This window comes from Myotis yumanensis, unplaced genomic scaffold (genome assembly GCF_028538775.1).
Source record: "Myotis yumanensis isolate MYYU_CA2020_CCGP unplaced genomic scaffold, mMyoYum1.0.hap1 SCAF_10, whole genome shotgun sequence".
NCBI classification, from domain to species: Eukaryota; Metazoa; Chordata; class Mammalia; order Chiroptera; family Vespertilionidae; genus Myotis; species Myotis yumanensis.
This window is the reverse complement of record NW_027223761.1, coordinates 10,093,998-10,109,842: the sequence shown is the minus strand read 5'-3', so window position 1 is coordinate 10,109,842 and position 15,845 is coordinate 10,093,998. Positions and strand designations below refer to the sequence as shown.

The 15,845-nt window shown below is 46.7% G+C and overlaps 1 protein-coding gene across 5 annotated transcripts in view; it reads left to right on the top strand.

Annotated features, from left to right (window-relative positions):
• PAMR1 (peptidase domain containing associated with muscle regeneration 1) overlaps nt 1–15,845 on the top strand; it is a 138,664-nt gene that overhangs the window by 96,080 nt on the left and 26,739 nt on the right. For all 5 annotated transcript variants that reach the window (XM_070427790.1, XM_070427795.1, XM_070427794.1 and 2 more), the window contains 2 exons: nt 3,898–4,026; nt 15,468–15,582. In XM_070427790.1, the coding sequence (XP_070283891.1) occupies nt 3,898–4,026; nt 15,468–15,582 (244 nt within the window). The remainder of the gene's footprint in view (nt 1–3,897; nt 4,027–15,467; nt 15,583–15,845) is intronic.

The window sequence follows — 15,845 nt, the reverse complement described above, 5'->3', positions numbered from 1 at the left end:
TCGTACACTTGAAACCTATATTATTTTGTTAACCAATGTCACCCCAATAAATTCAATAACAATAAAACAAAATACAAAACACACTAAGCAGCTCCTATGTATCATGTCAGGCATTGGGAATACAATGATTTTTTTTTTTAAAGTCACGTTTCCTGCATTCCCAGGGTTTGCAGCCTGGTGGGAGAGATGGAGAGGGAAATAGGCAACTATAATTAAGCATGATGAGTGCTGTGATAGAGAAGCACAAGGTACCATGGGAGCACAGAAGGGGATGGGGTCAGTGGAAGGAAGGTCAGTGGAGACGTATTAAAGGAGGTGACGCGTGTTCTGAAGATGGCAGCAGCCAACTGCCAAGGGTGAAGGGATTCTGATAGAGAGGTCAACCTGTGGAGGACAGCATGTGCTAAGGCCCTGTGGCAAGAGAAAGCATAGGATTTAGGAGTCCTAAATTTTAGGACTCTGCAAGTAGCTCAGTCTGGCAGGAGGGAGGAGTGTGTGTGTGTGTGTGTGTGTGTGTGTGTGTGTGTGTGTGAGAGAGAGAGAGAGAGAGAGAGAGAGAAAGAAAGAGAGAGAGAGAGAGAGAGAGAGAGAGAGAGATTATGAACTCAGGCATTTTGATTTATTTATGTGCTTCAATTGTTTAAGTCATTACCCATGTTGATGCACACATCACCCCATTGGAGGACACTGGAAGCCCTTCTTGTCCCCCTGTGTTCTTCCGACATGGCCACACTAGGGTTTGAAGGCTTCCTTGGCTTCTCACATGCCGAGATGTGTCATGTTCTTCTTGTGCATTTTCTGCCCCAGATCTGCAGTTGGTTGGCTGTGTCTCCAGGAAATGCTGGTCTGAGAACACAAGCACCTGAGGTGTTCCTTGCTATTGGACTGTCGTTGTTCCCGGTTCCTTTGTTTTGTCTTCTTTTTAGTGAACGGAGCTAGGGAGTATGTATTATTTTTAAATGAATTTATGTTGATATTCAAGTTCAAATATAATAAGGTTCACTTAACCTCTTTGATTTTATATTTGTATCTCTTTTGTCCCATGGTGAACATCCTATTTTCTAATAATACTAACCTAATCACTTATATTCTTTATCTTCTGTTAGAACATAATAGAAGTGTATAAAATAACAATACTATTAGTACTAACAATAAGACCACTGATTGAAGTTACGCTTTCTTTGTGGTTATTATTGACCTTAGAATATATCCCACTAAGTGTACAGTCAAAGTACTGCGTTTTAAAGCCAATCGATGTACAGGCATACCTTGTTTTATTGAATTTTGCTTAATTGCACTTCATAAATGTTGCTTTTTTTTTTTTTTTTTTTTTACAAATTGAAGGCAAACTTCCCACCAGCAAAAGCTTAGGACTCACTTGATGGCGGTGGTCTGGAATCACACCTGCAGTATCTCCAAGATGTGCCTGTACTTCTTTTCTCTGTAATATATGCCACCCGTGTGATATACAGATAGGCTTTTTATTTCCATCCGTTTTCCATATTTTACAATACAAGCAAATATATACACACATGTATACATCTTTTCCCTTCTTGCACGAAAGTTAGCATACTTTATCCTTGCTTTTTGCTCTTAACAATGCATGCTGGAGATCACTCACTGACAGTATGAAGCCGCCATCTTCATTTCTTTTTGCAGTTACTTCTAACTGTGTTGTGTGATTACCATAGTTTATGAGTATTTGGGCTGCTTCCAGCGTTGTGCTAATATAAACAATGTTTTAGTGAATAGCCCAAGGCATACATCACTTAGTATTTTTGCGGTGTTGCTTTGGGGTACATTCCTAGGAGAGGGGTTGCGGGTCAAAGAGAGGTGCACCTGTCATTTTGCCAGCCTTTGCTAAGTTTTCCTCCGTGCCTTTGGCACTCACAGTGGCTGTGTATGAGGGGACTGTTTTCTCAAAGCCTTGCAACAGAACATGTCATTTGGGATTGTTGTCAGTTTCATGCATGAGAAATGATATCTCAATGTGGTTTTAGAAAGTTCTGTCATGGATGACAACAATCTTCTCTGTGCTGGTGGCAGGGATGGTAGGAGGGTCAAGGTCCAGGGGCATGGTGGCAGGATGTGAGCTGTGACTTCCAGAATGTTCCAGCAGCACGAGGGCCCTCACCCGACCAAGTTTGCAAGGTGTTTGTGTGCGGTTCTAGGCTGTGTAGCTCTGAACTCGGTCCTCTGGCCCTTCTGGCAATTCTGTGAGTTCCTTGGTGGCTTTTTTAATAGCACCTCATTCTTTTTCATCACCAGGCTGGTTTTTGTGGCTTGCATGTAATGGCCTGGGTGTTACTGTGCCAAGAAAGAGTTGGCAGGATCGTTGAGGGTATACTCTGAGTCCATTTGCCTCCTCAGTGGCACACTGGTAAGGGAAGCAAAGATGAGAAGTGGCACACAGGTGAAGACGGCCTGTAGGAGGCACAGTGACCCCCCTAGGACCCAATTATGGGCCACATGAATTTGAGGCATCATATAAGCAACTCTTTTCTGGTGGGAGAAGGGACCGGGAGAGGGAAGTAGAATCAGGCTGGTATGCGAAGAGAGGGTTACTAGTCTCTCTCCTACAGGAACCACCATATACACACTGCAAATATATACACCATAACCCAACAAAGCCGAATTTCAGCCAAAAGCAAAAGAGTATGCTGTCAGCTCAAGGAGACCCTAGTTATCTCAAACAGCTCAGAAGCCTGCATTGGCAGTTCACCCGTCCATCCGTCCATCCATCCATCCATCATCCATTCACTCAAATAATATTTATTTAATACTTCCTATGTGGCAGATACTGGAGTAGATTCTAAGGATAAAAAGTGGCTGAGCTAGAACTTAGCTGTCTGCCCTGAGTGAGATTGAACGAGCTCTACCTTCCCTCATCACCCTCCACGGCTCAAGAAACCATGTTTTAAAAATGATCCGAGCCCTGGCCGGGTAGCTCAGTTGGATAGAGCATTATCCCAATATGCCAAGGTTGTGGGTTTGATCCCTGGTTAGGACACTTACAAGAATCAACCAATGAATTCATGAATAAGTGGAACCACAAAAATTGATGTTTTCCTCACTCTCTCCCTTCCTCTCTCAAATCAATCAATCAATCTTTTCACTGACCCTTGCTTGGGAACTGCTCACGCCTCTCTGGTGTGGCCTGCTGATGGGGGCAGCCTGACACCTTCCCGGATGAGCCCACTGTTAGACTTTAAGGTTGTTTCCAAAGGCGTGCTTGGGTAATAGAAGCATATGACATAGAAGGACCTTCAATGAAATGGGATGATGCCTTCTTTTATTAAGTGAAACAGTAAGTTACGGAAGCAGAATGTACAGTATATAGTGTAAGCCTAATTGACAACAATGTGTTTGTATAGATCAGGGGTCCTCAAACTACGACCCGCGGGCCACATGCAAATACAAATATTGTATTTGTTCCCGTTTTGTTTTTTTTACTTCAAAATAAGATATGTGCAGTGTGCATAGGACTTTGTTCATAGTTTCTTTTTAAACTATAGTCCGGCCCTCCAACAGTCTGAGGGACAGTGAACTGGCTCCCTGTTTAAAAAGTTTGAGGACCCCTGGTATAGATGGATATAAAAAATGTGACCGGTTTGCTCTGGATGATGATATTCTAGGTGGTTTTGCTGCAGGTTATTTCATGTTACTTTAGTACTTCAGCCACTAACTAGAAAGATGGTTGTTAGCACCCTCCTCAGTCTGAATGCCGGTGACTCCAGCATGTCCTGGGAGCCAGCATTTCCCCAAAGGCTTTGGCGCCTGTCTCGGTCCAGGTGCCCTTCCTTGAGACAAGGCCCTGAGAAGGTGCCCAGTTTCTCCCATGCAAGCCGATCATGCAGCAGGTGCTACTCCAACACCCTCTTTTTTCAAATGTTTCAGGTTGCACCATCTTTGAAAACTGCAAGACCTGCCGAAACGGCTCGTGGGGAGGCACACTGGACGACTTCTATGTGAAGGGCTTCTACTGTGCGGAATGCCGGGCGGGCTGGTACGGAGGAGACTGCATGCGTGAGTAGACCCCCGAGGCAGCTCCGTCTCTAGTGCCCGCTGATTTAATGTCTCTGCTGGCCGCGGACTACGGTTTCTCTTGCTGGAATATGAGTTCTGGCAAGCTTGCGGCCAGAGAGCTTTCTAGATAAGGCTATAAAAAAACAAACACGCGCATTTCCATTCTGCTGGTTGTGGACTGTGGACATCTGTTTGGAATTGGCCACGGGAGGTTCCTATCTGCTCTTAAATCTTCCCCTTTCTGCTGAACAAAGCCAAGGCGCTCTGCATGGCCTCCTGGCCATTCCTGAAGCGGCTCCACATTAGCATCTGTCAGATAACAGTGACTACAGCATCGAAATGCTCAGTCTGTAATACATTTTAAATATGAATTTCTATTGGTACATTTTTTGAGTCCTGCTTTTAAATCCTGAGACCCATGTCAAATTGTCAGCATGCCCCTTGTTCTGGGAAAGAGATTTTTTTCTGGGTTCTACTGGAATTCCAGGAATTACTTAGTCTTTATGAGGGTTACCTATGGGTTTCCACAGGCCTTTGAAAATGGTGTGGAACTGTAACTTCCCCCCAGCAGAGACTCCCCTCTGCAGGACCCTGATGGTGGCTGTCCTGCTGAGACTCGGGACCTGGGGCAGCAGACGCACTGTTAGTATTGTGTTAAGCCTGATCCACATGCTCCCTCCTTGAGTCAGAAGCAGTCTGGGCTTGCAGGCTGAGCAGTTTCCCTCCTGTAATGATATTCCCAGGCCACAGAGATGGAGACTGGAGAGCTATTGGTATTCTTTGCCTGATCTAACCTTAGCAAAATGCCACGGATTTCAAAAGTCCGGGGAAAAGGATGAGGTCTGTGGTTTGTGGCCGAAAAATGCAATTACCCCTGGAGAAGGGATGTGTTGGTGCTTCACCGTGAGCCCGGGAGCTCAATTATTCTGAATACAGATGATTTTAAAGTGCTGGTCTCAGGTACAGATGTAAAACTTGGATGTCATTTTAGATGGTTTCCAGGAAATTGAATTTAGAACTTTGGGGGGTGGGGGGTTAATTTCCAGGGAGATTCGCTGCAGGATTTCACCCTGGTCTTCCTCTGGCAGCTGTTCTCTGGAGACATTCTGATATGATCAAGACCACAGGCTCTGGAATGACACGGGCCTGGGCTAACTAATGGTTTTGTACTGTGACCATGGCCAAGCCATCTACCCTTGCTAATCGCAGTCTCCTTTTCTTGGAAATGGGAAGAATGCTATTGGGCTGTTTGTAGAATTAAAGCAGATATGTGTGTGAAATGCCTAATGCTTTACCTGGCATATAGCGAAAATGAATACAGTAAACGTATCCTTATTCTTTTATATGCTCCTGAATGGCCAAGCTGGTAGTGGTCCAGAAATAAAACTGCTTAAGACAGACATAATCAGAGCTGTCCAGTACAACTTCGATTTCGCATTGACCCCCTAGAGTCTATTAGATCACTTTAGGGTTTCTTCCCTTTGGAAATGGCAGGTTGCTCCTTCTCTATGTGAGTGGACAAGGGCTAAGTGATGTGATGGGGGCCATAGGCAGGAGTCAGATCGTGCATGGCCTTGTAGGTAGGTGAACTGGGTAAAGAATTTAGATGTTATTCTGAGCGCAGTGGAAAGCCAAGGAAAAGTTGGGGACTAGGATAAGGCATTGGCAGGACAGAGGTAAACGAAGAGGGAGTCAGGGGTAGGGGAGACGTTAGGTAGGAGTTGATGCTTGAGCTATGCCTTTGCTCAGGTGTGGGCAAACCAGAAAGATACCTATGTGGGTGCACCTCTAGACCCCTGGTTCTTAACCATAGTATCATCCAACCTCCACTTCAAAAGCTCTGTTTTCTCTGAAAAGTGGGAAGTGGAATCTCTGCTGAGGTCAGAGTGGAAGTGAGACCGAGGCTTGAGAGTAGCAAAGGTTTGAGACAGCCACGCGAGGAATAAGGAAAGGCAAGTCCCAGCAACACTGAGGACCTAGTTCAAACTGGAACTGTTATGTAGGCGCTGCAGTCAGGCCAGTGGGCAGTGCTCGCCAGCAGCATGGTAGCAGCGATGAACTGAAACAGGCATTTGCTTGATCTGAGAATTGGCTAAGACAATTCATCCAGGTTGGGTAGGACATGAAATCAGAAAGAGCCTGGCAGAGAGAGAATAGGGATGGATGTCTCAATGTGGTAGAAAAGTAGGCTTAGTGGTAGTAAAGTGGTGGAACACATAGATAGAAGGGGTATTGTAGGTAGAGAGTGGAATATCTAAGTTGAAGCTTTTAGGGGTGGTGGTGATAATATGTCCATATATAATAGTCAGTTTTTGCTGTGTAACAAATCTCAAAAAGGAATTTTTTTTTTATTATTATGGGTCTGTGGGTTGAACTCCATGCCTCAGGGTCCAGGCCAAAGGGGCAGCAGCTACTAAGGACGTGCTGTTCTTGGGAGGAGTTGCAGAAGCACAAGAGGCCAAGCCATACACACAGCCACATTAAGGCCTCTTCTCATATCACATTCACTCACATTTCAAAAGAGGCCACGTGGCTAAGCCCCAAATCAAGTCAGCTAGGGAAGTATTCTCCATCCCAAGTGGTTGGACCAGTGATGGTGTCCAGGTGTCGGATCAAGGCTTCCGCAAAGACAGCTTATTGCTACAACAGGCCATTGCCACTGGCAGAACACAAAGCCAGGCTCTCATTCATCAGTCTACCCAGCCATTCAAAAAATATTTCTTGAGTGGATGGTCTGGGGTCCTGGACATACAGTGATGAGCAAGACAGGTCTTGGAGCTTGTAATTTGGAGAAAAGAGACTAAAAAACAAACAAACCCAAAACACCCAAAAAGTAAAAAAATTTGAAGTGTGGTCGTCAGTGCTATGAAACAAACAGAATAATGGTCCGATTCCTGTCCCATTCTGTGTTAGTTCAGTTGTGCTTGTTCAGCTCCGTAATGTTTGCTCTGAAAGCCTCACCCCACACAGTGTGCTATCTGGCCACAGTCTCAGCCTTCATAGAGCATGTTCTGTGGAGCCCTGGATTAGTCACCAGGGGAAACAACGAGCCCTCAGTGAGTTTACAAACCATCCATGGAAACAGCGTTTGACCATAAGAAGACATCCGTGTGATATTATGATGTTATTAGATTCTTACCACATGTGCCTCCTATTGGCATTAAATGAATGTGAGGGGAATTCAAAGGGGGAATTAATTCATTTCACTGTTTGTGGACTGCTTGCCGGGCGCTGGGTGCTGCCTGCCTCTGTTAAGGGGAAGCCACACTTGAGTGACTGTTTATGGCCAGGGCACCTTGCTGGACCCCCATGGCAGTGCAAGCATTTACCCAGTAGATGGCGCCCAAGTGATCCTTTCAGGCAGTTTCATTCTGAAGGAACGAATGAGGGCTTCTTGCTAAATACCATCTGGAGGCCCAGGCATTCCTGCCCTTCCCCCCTCCACTCCCTCCCCCATGCCATATAGAATCTTAGAAGGAACTAGAAGTGACCGGCAAATTCCAGAAAGACGATTCCGTATAGAGCTTTCATATAGAGCACTGAGCATATGTTACAGCACCTTTATTTGATCATGTCCTTGACAATGTTAATTAGTGACAACCCAACTTACGACAGTCTTAAAATCGGTTATGTGATCGAGTCATTCATAACCATTGGCAGATTGTATTAACCAAGATAACAGGAGAATGGCCTGAAGTCACTGAGTCTAAGGGAAGACTTTATTCACATCTCCCTGCCTAGGAAAGAATGGTTTCGTGAGCTCAGAAAATCCAGGCTAGGGATGGGAGCGGATTCTTATTTTTCTTTCCCCAACTTTTTATTTTGAAAAATTTCAAATCTGCAGAGTTGAGAGAATAGTACATTCCTATACCTTTCACTTGGATTCACCTATTAACATTTCCCCACACCTGACTTTCTTTTATTGCACTATAGACACGTGAATTTAATATTTTCCATGTTCCACGTTATCACCATTTTTCTTTTCCGTGCTAAAATTGGCCTGGAATTGTCCAGCAAAGCCCCTGCAAGCTGGCTCTACTGCGTCGTTCGGTAAGCAATTCCTCGCTCTCTGGTCTGGAACCAGCCATTTCTCCACGAACCCTGGTTCCTCCTGCGGGAAAGGCATTTAGGAACGGCAGTCTGTGTGCTGGCTCCAAGAGGGGCTGAGAACTAGAGTCAAAATGAAGCCTTCCTCTCAGAGGTTTCAACGCTTCTTAAACTTGGAGGTTGGCTTCTCACGTGGAGCCACTCTGCTGACCTCCAGAGTGGAGTTTATTTGACGCGGCCCTCAGACTGAGTTTCTTAGCCACCAAATAAGATGAGCAGGAGTGGGAACGGGACCAAGAGCCACTCCATATGCCACACTTCCAGGTAGCATTACAGTGAGCCTAACCTTTCAGGCGTCGAAGGATCCAGGGGATATGAGAAGGTTAGGAAATCAACCCAGAGAAGAGAGGATTTATAAGGAGAGATTATAGGTCTGAATACATTTATCTTCTTAGTCATATTTTGCATAGAGGCAGAGGAGCAGAGGAACTGGCCATAAGCCATGTCCCAAAATGTGTGTGAGCTAGAATAGGAGAGAGGAGGAGGATTTGTGAGACTGGTCCTTGAGCCATAACAGACAATGGTCAAGAGCAAATGTGTGTGTGTGTGTGTGTGTGTGTGTGTGTATTTCTGTGTGTCTGTATGAAAGAGAGAAAGGGAGAGAGAGAGCACTTTCACAAAGCTTTTTTAAAAAACACACGTTTTTATTGATTTCAGAGAGATGAAGGGAGAGGGAGAGACAGATAGCAACCAACCACTGGGCCACACTGGCTGGGCTGTATTGCTGATTAATTGCTGTCCTCCTGGAGAACCAGAGAATGACCTGGTTGGAGTCACTGAAAACTGGCTCATCTAGCTGTGGTCTTTGGTGTCTTGACACTTCCAGGAAAGGAACGACTCCCAATTGGGTCCAAATTGGGGATGGTATTATGCGGCAGTTAACAATAGGGCTTGGAACCAGTGGCACCTGGGTTTGAATCTCTACTCATATGACTTTGGGCAAAGTTACTCAATCTTTGTAAGTCTCTGCTTCCTCATTTACCAAAGGGGGATAATAGTGGCCCCTTAGAGGATTTTTGTGGATTAAATTAAGTACCATCTATAAATCCCTTAATATGGAATCTGGTACATAGTAAGTACTCAAATAAATGGTGGCTGCTATTCTTTTTTAAAAAAATGTTTTTATTCAGTTTAGAGGGAGCGGAAAGGAGGGAAGGGGGAAGTAGGGGGAGAGAGAGAGAGAGAGAGAGAGAGAGAGAGAGAGAGAGGGGGATACATTGATATGAGAGAGAATTGATAGGTTGCCTCCCATGCACACTCTGGTCTGGAACAGAACCCACAACCTGGGCATGTGTCCTGACCAGGAATCGAACCAGTGACCCTTTGGTGCATGGGATGATGCTCAATCAAATGAGCCACACTGGCCAGGGCTATTCTTATTTTTATTACTAAACCAGAGCCATAAAATAAGCTTGCTTGCTTGCTTTCTTTTCTTTTCTTTTCTTTTTTTTTTTTTTGAGAAGGAAATCAATGTAAAGCCAGAGAGAAAAAATAATAAAGCAGAATTCCCTAAAGTGACAAGATAATATATGCTGGACACGAGGAGGTAGTCTTCCTAGGACGAGTATTGTGTGGTAAATTGCATTTTATATTTCATGTCCTGAAGCTCTTTGGCTCTAGGGAATTAATGTGAGAAGTTTGCAGGAGATTTCATGTTCTCAAAGAGCTCATCCATCATTGCTCAGCTTCTGGGTAGGGCATAGGACATGAAAAACACTTCCTTTCTGCTCAGAGAGCAAGAAATCACTTGGTAAATCAAAGAAAATTCAGAATTTTCTTTAAGACCTTTGAGGATTTGTGAATACATAATCTATAAGAGTCTAAACTCCAGAGGAATGAGTTCTTTCTGGGCGAGCAAGTGATCCAGGATGCTTCATATGTGAGTCAGCTATGAGGTTGGCTGGGGGCAGGGCAGGTGAGAGGGTGGGCATGCTGGAGGCGGAGGAGGAGCCTGCCACACTTGTGAGGAGCCTATGGGCTGTCCGGGTCGAACTGAAATCTGAAGGAGGCTGCAAAGCAAAGGCCATCCTCTTGACCAGCTATTCTCTTAAATGAGATTTTGCTGAGCAAGCAGAGGCTGGGGCAAGACTTGGAAAGCTGGAGATCTTGGATAGTGTAGTTTTGCTGCTTCAAACACTTGTCATTTCAAAGTGGTGCCACCTCCTAGGCTCCGTTTTTCCATTCTCGCAGCTATGGAGCTGCAGGAAGCTGGGCAGTGGGGGAGTGTTGAAAATCAACAACAGTTGTTAGGTTCCTGGTGCTTGAATTTCAAGACCCTTCCAGAAGGATCATAGCCTCGGGCCTGCTTCAAACTAGCTTAATTTCTGATTGGATCGACCTAATCAGTCCCTTATCCCAACTGCCTAATAGAGGAAAGGATATTAACAATGCAAAAAATATATGTATTTCCTGTTGTGAAGAAGCAAGAGAACATGACCTAGAGTCAAGAGAAAAATCAGTCCAAAGAAACAGACCACACATGAGAAAATACTGGAATTTTCAGACAAGGATTTTTGAATAACTTAAAAATAAATATATTAAAGGATTTACAGTACTAGTAAACTGCTAATACAATTAAAGAAGGGAAGAGAAATTTCAAAATAGATTTGAAAAATGTTAAAAAAGAACTAAACGGAAATCCCAGAACTGAGAACTATACTATCTAAAAATTTTTAAAAAATGGTTGGAGGGGATTAACAACCAGTTGTTCACAACAGCAGAGAGGAGCAGGGAACTTAAGCACAGGTTTAGTAGAAATCAACCAAGCTGAAGCACAGAGAAAAAAGACGGAAAGTGTTCAGTGTTCTATGTTCTTTGTGCCACCCTAGTCCAGATCCTGTCTTTTGAATTGGATTGGCAGGGTTTTCTCAGTGTGTGTTTGTTGCAAATACCCAGGCAACTTTGGGGAGGAAAGCCCTTCTGCAACAAAGCGCTATGCTTGCTGGACCACAGTTTCAACGGAATGAACAGGCCATTTGATACAGAGGGGCGGGGCTTTAAAAATGGTTTGACTGGGAAGATGTTTGATTCTATCTTGCACAGCCATTCATTCAGTTAATTAATTGGGCACCTACTCAATGCATATAAAGGCGTGAACATGACAGGCAAGGTCCCTGATCTCACAGAACTGTGTCGTGAGGGAGGCAACCCATGACATGAAACAATCCGTATAAAGTATCAACCTGATTGGGATTACCTGCCACATCACGGAGTGAGCTGCGGAGTTGCTCCTGGAGATCTGATTGTTCCTGAAGAAGACCTGAGCCCCCAATAAAAGCCACCACTGAGCACTTACTGTGAACCAGGCGTCGTTCTCTGTACCTTCATGCACTAACTCATTAATCCTCAGCACAGCCATTTTACGGGGAGGACACTGAGTCCCAGAGGGGTTCAATGACACTCCTGCTGTCACACAGCTTGGGAACGGCAGCACCAAGATGCCACTTCAGAGGCTGGGCCCAGAGCCTAATCTCTCCTCTCTCTGCATGTGAGAGGCACTGATGCGCCTCACTCCGAGGGCCTGTCTGGGGGCCTGCAGGTCATGGTGTGATGAACCAGATCACGTGGAAGGTGCGAGCCTTCTCCCAACTCCTGGCCTCGTGCATGGGCCATGTCATCATCCAGGCGTTTGTTCTGCCCTCACTGCCTGGGATCCTGGGCTTAATGGGTTTAGGGCTCCAGCCAATGATGTAACGAGGCTCTTCAGATCCCTGGGGCAGTGGCCAGAACCTGGGCTGTCCCTGTCGTCCTTGTACCAAAATAGTGTCTCAGATCCAGACAAGACTCAAGAGAAATAACATTGCTTTCCATTTATTGAGCACGTCTATGTACCAGGCCCCATGTTTAGTGCTTTAGATGCAATATTTATCTCATTTAACCCTTAGTACAAACAAATAGAGAAATAACAACAACACGGCAGTCGGTGCTGCTGTTAGTCTCATTTCCAAATGAGGAAGCCCCTCAGCTGGGAGAATCCGGAGAGCTTGTCTGGGCTCACACAGCTGGTTAGAGGCTGACCCAGGATTCGGACTCAGCGTGGCCCCCCAGGCTGCTGCGAAACCACCGAGGCCTGTCTCCCGAGCCACCTCAGGAGGGAAGAAAGTGCAAATCCCTCTCTAAGTCTGAACGTTTTCCTTAGCGCTTTCTTTTCCTTCAGAGGAAAGATTGCAGAGAAAAAAGGAAACTCAGCCGCTTCTCAGAAGGATGTTGTGTCTCCCTCCTGCCCCCGGCCCCCTCCGTGCTGGAGACAACGAGACTCCTGTCTGAACGCGGCGGGTGTTCGTGTCTTTGGGAGCCTTCCAGCTCTCTTCCTCGTCTAGAGTTCCTTTCAGCTCTGCAGAAGCAGGGCTTATCCGGCTCTCTCTCCTGTTTGGCTTGTAGCAACCGGGAAGGTGGTGGGTGGGTGGGTTGGATGGGTGGGTTGGAGATGAGTCCAAGATTTGAGAGCCCAGTGGACAATCTAACTTTGCTGGCAAATTCCCCTACACACACACACACACACACACACACACACACACGCCCCTTCCTCCTCTGCAGCAAGACATCCTCAGGGAGTCTGAGCACGGATCCCGGGCCATTGCCGGCCCTGGCCTTTCAGACACAGGACCACCTGCTTGGTTGGCCAGCAGCACTTCCTTGGCCGGACACTGAGCTGTGCTCACTATTCTGCCCGAGACAGAGGTGCAGCTCGCACCCTGCACGCAGCCCGCTGCCTCCCCTGGGAGGGACAGTGTGGAAAGGGAGCTGGAGCAGCCCCTGTGTGGGGTGGGAGCGAGGTTCCTTCCTCCTCTCCCCTGGGCCTGATACCCCTTCCCCCAGGCTCATTGCTGAGAAGTGGCCTCTTGGTCTCAGGTTGGTTGGAACCTGTCCCCATCTTGGTGCCCACTCTGCCCTCCCCTCTGGGGTGAGAAGGAAACATTGTGAAATGTAACCGAGATGGCCCCTGTGGTTTGGGATCTTGGCTCCTGAAGGACAGCCCTGGGCCTGCAGGAGCAAGTGGTCTAGTAGCTCACATGGCCAGTGGGGGGCCGGCGTCTGAGTGGGGCTGGGGCTCTGAGCCCTCCACAGGCTGCATGAGATCCTGGGGCTCCCCGATGCCTGAGTGGTCTTGCCCAGGAGACCTGACCAGGGCTGGGCAGCGGCTCCCCCTGGACATGAGGGTGGCAGGGGGACGGGGGGGCCAGGGATGCTGCTGTCTGGTTCCAGCTTCTGCAGCAGCATTTGCTGCTGGTTCTGGCGTGGGTCCCTGCAGGAGGTTTGCTGTGGGAGCTGAGATTTCACGCCTGGCGACTGGGCAGCTTCCAGCTCCAGGGCTGGAGGCTGTGCACGAAGGTTTCTTTTTCTGGCCCTCACACCCAACGCATCCTTTCTGTAGCCGGGCAGCAGATGGGCAGGCGTGGGCGAGGAGGAGCGTGAGGTGTGCAGGAAGAAGGAACGTGCACTCCAGAAAAGCAGGGGGAGTGGTGACGAGTCAGCCTATCTTTTTTGGGGGCGGGGTGGGGGAGGGAAGGGCGGAAAAGTCCTGCTCCTCCAAATGGAGCGGGAGGGGGCTGGATCAGGAAGCCCCGAAGGCAGTTTAAGTTACCAGTCAAGACCCAGCATTGGTCCCTGACAGACTCAGGTTCAAGTCCCTGATCTGTGGCTACTAGCATTTGCTGATTTTCCTGCTGAGGGCTTTCTGTGCATAATTTGATTCAAGCCTTACAAACCTTATGATGGAGGTACCAGTTTTATTCCCGCTGGACTTGGGTTTGCTGAGGTTCTGAGAGATGAAGTAGCTTGCCCAAGGCCACACAGCCGGAGAAGGTAGCGCTGAGTCTCAAGCCTTGGGTAGGAGGATGCTGCGGTCTCCAGATTCACCAGGGCTTTCCTGTTGGCACAGTGATTGACGGTCTTCGGACTCCCTGGCCATCTGGCCTCGGGGAAGTCCCCTCCCCTCTCCCGTCCTTAGTGTTCGCATCTGGGAAATGGGGAGATGAATGTTCTCTCCTTGGGTTCTCATGGGGATTAACGGAGAGAATGTTTATGAATCTTTTCGCTAGGGCCTGGCCTATCATGATATCACCATGTATTCATTCGACTCCTATCTATGGAGCACCTGTTATATGCCAGGTACCGTTCTAGGTGTACAGGCTAGAAAAGATCCCAGCTCGGCCAAAAGAATTATTGATCTGGAATTCTATACAGACCAGGGATAGATAAACCTTTTCTGTAAAGGGGCAGATAGTAAATATTTTCATTTTTTAAGGTCTTATTGTCTCTTGTTGCAACTACTCAACTCTGCTGTTATGAGCTTGAGAGCAACCATAGACAATGCATAAAAAAATGGGCATGGCTCTGTTCCAATAAAACTTTATTTATAAGAACAGGCAGTGGGCCGGTTTTGGCCCACAATCATAGATGGCCAACTCTTGCAGAAAATATTTATTTACATAACCCAGATGATTTTTTTTCTATAAAAACCAATTCAAGACATTTTCCCCAAACTCTGTTATAAAACTAGTGTGCCTCTTACACACCCGTGCTTTTCCAGTGGTTTTCAAATCTTAGGGCTCCCTTGTAGGTAACTCAGGGGTTAAGGGTGATGGTGAGGGTGGAGGGCTTTGGGTCTCTGCTTCTGCTTTAATCCAGAACCCCTCTTGGGTCCATGTTTTGATTGACAGTCTTCATAAGAGTTTGTTTGAGAAAAGAGGGTTGGAGACTAGAAAAAAATGAAACCCATTAATCCAGTCCAACTGGTTAGAGACTGTGTCCACCCTCCAGGATCATGCCTTAGAGAGGCATTGATTACATAATTGTTCATAGATCAAATTAATTTTCTAACTGGATGGAGGGGGTCAGCAAAGAGTAGCTTTGGGGCTCTGTTTGTGGGATGGAGAAGGTGTAGGGAACACAGACCAAAGGGTCATGTGTAGGTGGAGACTCTGGACAAAAGCCACAGTGTCCTATAGAGAGAGGCGTGGGGAAGGTCAGCTTCCAGAGCCCATGAAGGAGACCACAGACTGGCCTTTGGCCATCTCGGCAAAGGGGGATGACAGCGCGGCTTGTTCACAGTCGGACACAGTTAGGTTTGAATCTCTCCTCTGTCACTCAACAGCTAGGCCAGTTATTCCTCTGGTTATCTATTTTCCCAGCTGGGACACTGGAACGATGCCCCTTCCCTTCTCGAGCTGCTGGATGGATTAAAACCTACGCATCGCGAGGTGCTTCAGAAATAGTTCTTTCCTTCTCTGTTTCATTCTCAGGGTGTGCAATGAGCTCAAAGGCTCTTTGAGACTTTCCAGCAATTCTTTCCTATTGACTCACACGTCCATGCCCCAATCTTCTCTCCCCAGGATGTGGCCAGGTTCTGCGAGCCTCGAAGGGTCAGATTTTTTTGGAGAGCTACCCACTAAATGCTCACTGCGAATGGACCATTCACGCCAAACCTGGGTTTAACATCCAGCTAAGGTAAGGGGTTGGGGTTATGAGGAAACACAGTAATGGGACTGAGGGCGCTGGATTCTAGTGACCCGGGGGCTAACTAACCATGAGTACATTATCCTCAAAAGCAGAAAATGTATACTGGAGCCTTTTTATTTAACCTCTCATTGATTTAGTGGGATAAGGCCTGGTCAAAACTATGACCAATTAAATGCTGTCATTCACTGCCTATAACAGTGGGGCTCTGTTGATTTTTACCCAAAGATAACACAACAAAGCAAGATACTGAG